Genomic DNA, 10000 nt, shown 5'->3' with positions numbered 1-10000 from the left:
TTTCTCTTTCTCACTCTCTCTCTCTCTCTCTTTCTCTCTCTCTCTCTCTCTCTCTCTCTCTCTCTTTCTCTCTCTCTCTCTCTCTCTCTCTGTCTCTCTCTCTTTCTTTCTCTCTCTCTCTCTCTCTCTCTCTCTCTCTCTCTCTCTCTCTCTCTCTCTCTCTCTCTCTCTCTCTCTCTCTCTCTCTCTCTCTCTCTTTTCTCTTAGGTTCTCTTTCTTTTCTTTTTCATTTTTTCTTTTTATCTCTCCCGTTCTCTAGGTTTCTCTCTTTTTCTCCATCTTTCTTGCAAACCTCACACACACACACACACACACACACACACACACACACACACACACACACACACACACACACACACACACACACACACACACACACACACACACACACACACACACACACACACACACACACACACACACACACACACACACACACACACACACACACACACACACACACACACACACACATTCACACAATCACACGACCCCTACCACCCCACCATACACACACCCTACACACACACGCACACACGACCCCCCTCCCTACATACCCTACACCCCCTCCCTACATACCCTACACCCCCCCCTCCCACACACACACGACCCCCTTACCCTATACACCCCCCCACCACCACCACCCCACCCTACACACACACACGCACACACACAGCCGTTCACGCCGCCGACGGGACGTGTCGCCGCTCCCGGAACATCCGAGAGCAATCCGAACGGAACCTAATCGGAGGCGGAATAAATTTCCGTCGGACGAAATTCCATCCGGGGATTTCTGGTGTTCGGGGGGGGGGGGTCGGGGGAGTTGGGGGGGGGGGGGTTGTTATTCGGTCTTGTTGGTTTTGCTTCGTGTCTTCTGGTCGTTCGTTTCGTTGTTTCTGATTTTCTTTTTATGTCTATTTTTTTGTCTTCGTTTTGTTTTTGTTTTGCTTTTCTTGTTTGTTGTTATTGTTCTTCTTCCCCTTTCTCCCTCTGTTCCTTTACTACGCCCCCTTCTTGCTTTACGTCTATCTCTCTTCTCCCTTCTCCTTCTTTTAGCCCCCTCCTCCTCCTCCTCTCTCTCTCCTATTCTGTCCTCTCCTTCGCTACCACTTTTTTCTCCTCTCCTCCTCCTTTTTCTCTCCTCCTCCTCCTCCTTTTTCTCTCCTCTTCTCTCCTCTAATTCGTTACCACTTTTTCCTCCTCCTCCTTTTCCTCTCCTCTCTGTCTACCACTTTTCCTCCTATTCTCTCCTCTCCTTCGCTACCAATTTTTCTCATCCTCCTCCTTTGTCTCTCCTCCTCCTCCTCGTTTTTCTCTCCTCTCTTTCGCTACCACCTTTTCCTCCTCCTCCTCCTCCTCTTCTTCCTCCACCACCTCCTCTCTTTCGCTACCACTTTTTCCTCCTCCTCCTCCTCCTCCTCTTCTCACTTTTCTCCCTCTCCCCCTCATGTACCCTGTTATACTTTGTCTTTTTCTCCTTCCTGTGTCCCTTTATCGTCTTTTATCGATCCTAAATTAGCTTCTCTGTCGTCTCTCCCTTAAATTTTTCCCTCCCTCACCCCTTTATTCCCTTCACTCTCCCCCTCTTCCTCATTCCTCCCTCTCCCTCCTTTCCCGTCTCCCTCTCCCTCTCCCTCCTTCCCCCCTCTCCCTCCTCCCCCTCTCCCTCTCCTCTCCTCTCCCTCTCCCTCTCCCTCTCCCTCCTTCCCCCTCTCCCTCCTCCCCCTCTCCCTCTCCCTCCTGCCTTCATTTTGTTATCACAAGACCCTGTTTTTTTCTCTCTTTAGAATTTACATCAGTTTCCTTGAAAGACGAGAGAATTCACCCCTTCCCCCCCTCCCCCTCCCCCTTTTTTTTCTTCCTTCCTCCTTCCCCATAGTTTCGCGTTCCTCCTGTTCTATCTTCATTCGTCTTCTTTATCTCTTCTTTATCTCTTCTTTTCTATCTTTTCCTCCTCCCCATATCTTTTTTCCCACTCTCTACTCCTTCCCTTCTCTCCTCTCCCTCCCCCTCTCCTGTCACCCTTCCCCCACATCCACCTCTCTCCTCACCCCTCTCTCCTCTCTCTTCTCACTCTCTCTTCAACCCCCTCTCCCTCACCCCGTCTCATCTTTTCTTCTCACCCTCCCCTTCACCCCCTCTCCCATCTCGCCTCTCCCCTCTCCTCTCCTTTCCCCCTCTCCTCCCCCTTCCCCCTCTCTCCCTTCCCTCTCTCTCTCTCCTCTCTCCTCACCCATCATCACCGTGTCACACTATTGTAAGCTTTCTCGCCTCATTTCCCCCCACACTCCCTTGTAAGCAGCGGTGCCTCTCTCTCCCGTTCTCTCGCGGATGCATACATTTCCCAGCCCCCTCCCCTCCTCCTCATCTTTCTCCTCCCTCCTCTCTTCCTCCTTCTCCTTCCTCCCTCCTCTCTTCCTCCTCCTCCTCCTCCTTCTTCTTCTTCTCCTTCTTCGTCTTCTTTTTCTTTTTTTCGTCTCCTTCTTCTTCTTCTTCTTCTTTTACTTCTCCCTCCTCCTTCCCCTCCTCCTCCTCCTCCCCCCAATCCTCCTCCTCCTCTCCTCCCCCATCCTCCCTCCCTCCTCCCCCATCATCATCATCCTCCCCCTTTCCTCCCCCCATCCTCCTCCTCCTCCTCCTCCTCCTCCTCCTCCTCCTCCTCCTCCTCCCCCGCCCCCTCCTTCGCTGACCATCCGACGGTGATGGAAGAGCTTTTGTGGCGCGCCGTTTGACTCTCGGGTGGGGGGGGGGGTTGGGGGTGGGATTGGGGGGGTTGGTAAGTGAGGATGGGGGTGGGGGTGGGGGTGAGGGTATGGGGTGGAAAGATAGGATTGGAGAGGGGAGGGTGGGAAAGGATAGAGTGAAGGAGGGGAGGGGGGGAGGAATAGGAGTGTTGGAGGGATGGGGTTGAATATAGGGGAGGAGGAAATAGCAGGATAAAAGGACCTAAGAGAGGAATGAAGAAAATGGAAAGAGGCAGAAGGAGAAGAACGAGAATGAGACAGACAGAGAGAGGGAGGGAGGTTGGGAGGGGGAGGGAAAGAGAGAGAGAGAGAGAGAGAGAGAGAGAGAAAGAGAGAGAGAGAGAGAGAGAGAGAGAGAGAGAGAGAGAGATGTACAGCGTTGAACGTCATACGAAGAAGAACCTCATTATATCTCCGCTTAACCCTCTTCGTCTTCTCCCTCCCCCCTCTCCCCCCCTCTCCCTCCCTCCCCCCCCTTTGGTATTGATTTATGGGGATGTCGATAGTGAGTCCTTGGCGGGGGGATGGGGGGGGGAGGGAGTGTATGGGCAGGGGGAAAAGGGAGGGAGAAGGTGTGTATGGGCAGGAGAAAGAGGGAGGGAGAGGGAGTGTATGGGCAGGGGGAAAGGGGAGGGAGAGAGGGGAGGAGGGAGGGAAGGGGGAAGGAGGAGAGTGTATGGGCAGGGGAAAAGGGAGGGAGAGGGGTGTATGGGCAGGGGAAAAGGAGGAGAGAGGGTATGGGCAGGAGGAAAGGGGAGGGAGAGGGGGTGTATGGAGGGAGGGAAGGGGGAAGGAGGAGGAGTGTATGGGCAGGGGAAAAGGGAGAGAAGAGGAGGTGTATGGGTGGAGAGAAGGGGAGGGGTGTATGGGTGGAGGGAGGGAGAGGGGGTGTATGGGTGGAGGGAGGGAGAAGGTGTGTATGGGCGAGGGAAGGGGAGGGGAGGGAAACGTGAAGAGAAGGGAGGTGGAGTGTATAGGCAGGGAGGGAAGGGAGGGAGGGAGGGAGGGAGGGAAGGAAGGAGGATGCGTGGGAGAAGAGGAAGTGGAGGGAGGGAGGGTGGGAGCGGGGAGGGGAGGGAGGCAACGTGAGGGAGATCGGCACCCTTTGACAATTTGCTGGGGTGACAGATAACATTGTAATGGCGGAGGGGAAGGGGTGGGAGGATATGGAAGGCTAAGGGGTGGGGGAGGGGTAATGGCGCAGGGGGGAGGAGGGATAGGAAGGCTAAGGGGGGTGGGGGAAGGGGGAGGGAGGAACAAGGGAAGGGAAGTGGGAGGACATGGCCAAGGGAACGGGCAAGTAGGGAGATGGTAGGGAGGGGGAGAAAGGGTAAGGAGAGGAGAAGAGGAGAAGAAGTAGAGGAAAAAGAAGAAAAAGACGATGAGGAGGAGGAGGAGGAAGAAAAAGAAAAGAAGAAGAAAGAGAGAAAGAAGAAGAGGAGAAGGAAGAGGAAGAAAAAGAAGAAGAAGTAGAAGAAGGAGGAGAAGGAGAGGAAGAAGAAAAAGAAGAAGAGGATGAGAAGCAGGAGGAAGAAAAGAAGGAAAATTAGAGAAAGAGAAAGAAAAAGAAGAAAAAGAATGAGAAAGAGATGACAAGAGTAGGGGCTTGGTAGGGAAGGAGGAGGAGAGGGGAGGGGGAGGGGGGGTGGTTCTCATCAACCCCAACACGTACGGGATTCTTAACGTTACACCGGAGTACACGAGAGAGTACACTTCCCTGATTGTACTTAATGGGTTTTTTGGGGCCTTCGCGATGTAATGCGGCGGGAGGGGGGGGGGGGGTTGCCAAGTAGGGACTTTCGGGGACGGGGTTGAAGTCGCGCGGGCCAACAGCCGGGAGAAGGGGAAGTGGGGAAATCTTGGAAGTAATTGGGGTTTGTGAAGACGGGAGATGCCAAGAGGAGGCGTTGAGGTGGAGTTTTAAGGGGTAATAAAGGGTTTGGAGAGGTTCTGATTGGCTGTAGAGGGTGGATTTATGAGATAGGCTTAGGGGGAGGGAGAGAAGAAGAAGAAGAAGAAGAAGAAGAAGAAGAAGAAGAAGAGAGAGAGAGAGAGAGAGAGAGAGAGAGAGAGAGAGAGAGAGAGAGAGAGAGAGAGAGAGAGAGAGAGAGAGAGAGAGAGAGAGAGAGAGAGAGAACCTGTTGCCAAATTACTTTATCGTGAGAACGCTTGTCCTAATTCGATATAGTTTATTTGATCATCATTATTTCATCGTCATTATTTATGTTTTATCTTCCATTATTAGTTAATGATATACATCATTAATCATTATCCTTATTACTATCATCGTATCATTCATCGTTACCGTCATTAGGTATTTCGTTATCATCATTATCCTTATTGCTATCTATCATCAAAATCATTATCACCATCCTCCTTATTACCATGATTATTATCACCATTATTACCATCCTCCTTATTACCATCATTATTATCATCATTATTACCATCCTCCTTATTACCATCATTATTATCATCATTATTACCATCCTCCTTATTACCATGATTATTATCATCATTATTACCATCATTATTACCATCCTCCTTATTACCATCATTATTATCATCATTATTACCATCCTCATTATTGCCATCATTATTATCATCATTATTACCATCATTATTATCATCATTATTACCATCCTCATTATTGCCATCATTATTATCATCATTATTACCATCATTATTATCATCATTATCACCATCCTCCTTATTACCATCATTATTATCATCATTATTACCATCATTATTATCATCATTATTACCATCCTCCTTATTACCATCATTTTTATCATCATTATTACCATCCTCCTTATTGCCATCATTATGATCATCATTATTGCCATCATTATTAACATCCTCCTTATTACCATGATTATTATCATCATTATTACTATCATTATTATCATCATTATTCCCTCCCATCCCTCATCATTTCCATCCTTCTCACTCCCCCCCCCCTCTCGCATTGCAGCGACGGCCGCCGCGGTGCAGCAGGACATCACCCTGATCGTGGTGCTGGCGGTGCTGGTGCCTCTCGTGCTGCTCCTGCTGGTGGTCGTCTTCAGGAAGTTCAACCGGAAGGACCGCCAGGACGGCCCCATGTACGAGATCGCGGCGTCGGGTGAGTGGCTCTCGAGAAGGACTTCGTTGGTGGTGGGGGTGGTGGGGTTTTGTGGTGTTAGAGATAGGGGTGCTGGTGTTGTTTTTAAGCAGTGTTATTAGTGGCGAGAGTAGGTGTTGGTGTTATAGTAATGTTGATGTTGGGGAAAAGTGTTGTGCTTCATGATTTAGGAATTGCTGAGGCTATATGTTTCCATTGTGTGGATCCTGACCCGCGCCCTCTCCGCAGACTACCCGATGCCCTTCTACTCGGACACGGCCAAGAAGCTGAAGGGCCTGGCGCCGGACCTGACGCAGGGCGTGGGCATGGCGCCGCTGCCGCCCACGGCCCTCCCGCCCTGCTACGACCACGCCTACAGCGACCCTGCGTCCGTGTCGAGCGGCCACAAGTCGAGCGTGGGCGTGGTGGGCTCCATGTACGAGGAGCACTACTCGGCGCCCGCCAGCGGGGGCGGCCCCTCGGGCAGCGCCACGCCCGCCTCCGAGCACCACTACGACGTGCCCCACCTGCGCCCCTCGCACGACTCGCCCGCGCCCTCCGAGGCGTGCCACCTGCTGCCCTCGCGCGCCCTCGCCACGCCCACGCTCGACGGCAGCGTGGGCAGCCGCTGCCTCGACTCCCCGATGTCCTCGCTGGAGAAGCCGCCCCGGAGCGACTCGCCCGCCTCGCTCTCCAGCAACGCCACCTCCAGTGAGTACCTCCTCAGGCGGTCTCCTAAAAGTACACGTGTATTCTAAAAGAAAAAAAAATGCTGGAAAAGAAAACGGCTGAACACGTTTTCGTTTTCCTAGATTTTTTTTTTTTTTTCATCCTCGTCTTCTTCCTCCGACATGAGAAGTTTACAGATTCGTTCTTTCAAAAGAGTTCCGTTGCAAGTCGAAAAAAAATTCCCATATGTTCCCCTCTCCCACCCCTCCCCCCTCCCCCCACCCCCACCCCCACCCCCTCACGAAGGTGTTGAGAGACGTGTCCGATGAAGCCACGCGAGAACCCCCCTCTCCCCGCCCCCCCTACCAACACACACCTGAGCCTCTCCACATATATAGGTGTCCGGCTGTTCAGATAAATGGGATTCCTGCACGAGAAAGAGGGAGAGGGAGAGGGAGGGAGGGAGGGAGGGGGAGGGAGGGAGGGAGAGGGAGAGGGGGAGAGAGAGAGACAGACAGACAGACAGACAGACAGACAGACAGACAGATAGATAAGACAGAGACAGGGAGGGAGAGAGAGAGATAAAGAGAACGAGAGAGAGAGAGACAAAGAGAAGGAAAAGACGAGAAAGAGAAAGAGACGGACAGAGACAGACAGACCGACAGAGACCGACACACCGCCGTCCTCGCCGCCCCATTTCTCAAGCCCAAACTAGGGCCGCGCGACAGGACAAGCGAGAAAGACGGACACGAAACACGGACACACACGGACGCACGGAAACGGACACACACGGACGCACGGAAACGGACACGAGGGAAATCGGCCCGAAATTCCCTCCCCGCACCCCCGGAGACACGGAATCGGACGCGGCCCATTCGGACGACGACGACGATCCCGCGCGCAGCCTCTCGGATCTTTTTTTCCGGGGCCGCGAGAGAGACCCCCGATAAGGCGAAGGGGAATATCGGGGCGTCTTATCTGGAGTCGGGGGGGGGTGGGCGGTGGTAGGGGGTGGGGGGCGGTAGGGGGTGGGCGGCGGTAGGGGTGGGGGCGAGTGTGGGGGCGGCGGGGGTGTGGGGGGCGGTAGGGGGTGGGCGGCGGTAGGGGTGGGGGCGAGTGTGGGGATGGTGGGGGTAAGGAGAGCGAGGGAGGGTTAAAGAGGGGGTAGTGGGGGTGGAGGGGGGAGTGTGGGGTGAGGGAGGGAGAATTGTGGGGGGGATGGGGGAGTGAGGGAGGATGATGGGGGTGAGTTTAAGATTGTGGGCGTAAGTGAGCGGAGAGTGAGCGAGATGGCACACTCGTAGGCGTGATGTAGGGAAGAGAGAAGTATGTAAGGGTGGGGGGGGGGGGCGTTGCCAGGGTGCAAGCATCCAAACTTATCTAAGCCTATCCAGGGAGATACGCTAGAAGAGAGAGAGAGAGAGAGAGAGAGAGAGAGAGAGAGAGAGAGAGAGAGAGAGAGAGAGAGAGAGAGAGAAGAAAATCGAGAAAATAGTAAACGAGAGAGAGAAGAACCCTATTAAGCCCAGCTATTTCATTCCACGTCTTCTGTAATCATCATTAAATTGTGATGAAACGAGTGGAAGAGAGAGAGAAGAAAGGATAGAGAGAGAGAGAGAGAGAGAGAGAGAGAAAGAAAGCATAGAGAGAAAGAGAGAGAGAAGAAAGGATAAAGAGAAGAGAGGAAGGATAGAGAGAAAGAGAGAGAGAGAAGAAAGGATAGAGAGAGAGAGAGAGAGAGAGAGAGAGAGAGAGAGAGAGAGAGAGAGAGAAGAAAGGATAGAGAGAAAGAGAGAGAGGGAAGAAAGGATAGAGAGAAAGAGAGAGAGAGAGAGAGAAGAAAGGATAGAGAGAGAGAGAGAAGAAGCGATAGAGAAAGAGAGAGTGAAAAAAAGAGAAAGAGAGAGAGAGAGAAAGAGAAAGAGAGAGAGAAAGATATAGAAAGAGAAAGAGAAAGAGAAAGATAGATATAGAAAGAGAAAGAGGGAGAGAGCGCCTGCCTTTGTCATCAGCAGGGAGAGCTTCGTAGGTCTAAGGGAGGTAATGTCGACACCTCACGGAATTCGCTCCTGCTCTCCGTTGTTCGCGGCAGGGAGAGCGACACCTGTCACCCAGCCGGCCTGCCCCCTGCTGTCCTTTCTCTCCCTGCTTTCTCCCTCCCTGTGTCTCCCTGTTTCATTGCCCTCCTGTCGTTCTGTCTCCCTGCCCCCTGTCTCGCAATCTCCCTGTCTCCCTGTCTCTCTGTCACCCTATCTCCCTGTCATCTTGTCTTCCCTCTTCCCTTCCTCTCTCTCTCTCGCTCTCTCTCTCTCTCTCTCTCTCTCTCTCTCTCTCTCTCTCTCTCTCTCTCTCTCTCTCTCTCTCTCTCTCTCTCTCTAACTCTCTATCTCTCTAACTCTCTAACTCTCTATCTCTCTCTCTAACTCTCTAACTCTCTAACTCTCTTCTCCCCTCTCCTTCTCTCTCCCGCGCTCCTTCTCCTCCTTTCGCTTCTCCATCTTCCTAAAGATTCTTCCCCCATCCCCCCCACCCTAACCCCCTTCCCTTTTCATCTTCCGCCCACGCCTAAAATCCGATCCCCTTCCCCCAACCCCCTTCCCCCTCCCCAGCCCCTTCCCCCACTCCCTTCCACCTCCTCTCCCACCCTCTTCCCCACCTCCTCTCTCCCATCCTCCCTAGCCCCATCCCCCTCCCCCTCCCCTTCCACCTCCTCTCCCACTCCCCCTCCACCTCCACCCCCTCCCCCTCCCCCTCCCCCATTACGCCCCGTGATGCGACGCCCAAATTAAAAGAAGCTCCCAGATTGCGGGATTAACCAACTTCTCCCTCTGTGAGACACCACGCGCGGGGTTCTCAGGAGGGAGAGTGGAGGGGGAAGGAGGGGGTGGGGGTGGGAAGACGACGGCGCGACTCCCGACTCTCGACCAGGCCTACGAGCGGTGTTTTAGTTCATTTGTTTGTTTGTTTGTTGGTTTGTTTTGTTGGTTTGTGTGTTTGTCTGTGTGTCTGGTTGCGTGTGAGGGGGGGTTGGGGGTTGGGGAGGAAGGGGAAGCGTGTGTGTACGTTGTGTAAGTATCTAGATGGATGTGTATCTAGATGGATGTGTAGTCACGGTCGAGACTTGGTCAAAGCTGTTTCGAATTCCGTTTCGAACAGCGGCTCAATGGCGCGCTTTTTTGTTTAAGGCGAGATGGATTCGAAGCTTCAGTTCATTTAAAAGACAGGCACACGCACACGAACACGCACACGCACACACACACGCACATGCACACACACACACACACACACACACACACACACACACACACACACACACACACACACACACACACACACACACACACACACACACACACACACACACACACACGCACACACAGTGCAATATGCCTCTATGTACGCCCATTTCATTGTACGGCCTCTTCATTGTCTCGGTGGGCGTGAGTGAAGGGCGTGGGTGGAGGGCATGGGTGGGGGCCATGGG

The 10000-nt window shown here is 52.9% G+C and overlaps 1 protein-coding gene across 3 annotated transcripts in view; it reads left to right on the top strand.

Moving 5' to 3' along the window:
* unc-5 overlaps positions 1-10000 on the top strand; it is a 663232-nt gene that overhangs the window by 643643 nt on the left and 9589 nt on the right. For all 3 annotated transcript variants that reach the window (XM_070143506.1, XM_070143505.1, XM_070143504.1), the window contains 2 exons: positions 5719-5868; positions 6097-6558. In XM_070143506.1, the coding sequence (XP_069999607.1) occupies positions 5719-5868; positions 6097-6558 (612 nt within the window). The remainder of the gene's footprint in view (positions 1-5718; positions 5869-6096; positions 6559-10000) is intronic.

The sequence above is a fragment of the Penaeus vannamei genome, chromosome 30 (genome assembly GCF_042767895.1).
Source record: "Penaeus vannamei isolate JL-2024 chromosome 30, ASM4276789v1, whole genome shotgun sequence".
Classification (NCBI taxonomy): Eukaryota; Metazoa; Arthropoda; class Malacostraca; order Decapoda; family Penaeidae; genus Penaeus; species Penaeus vannamei.
Note: the sequence above shows the minus strand (reverse complement) of the source record. Positions and strands in the feature narration are given on the sequence as shown.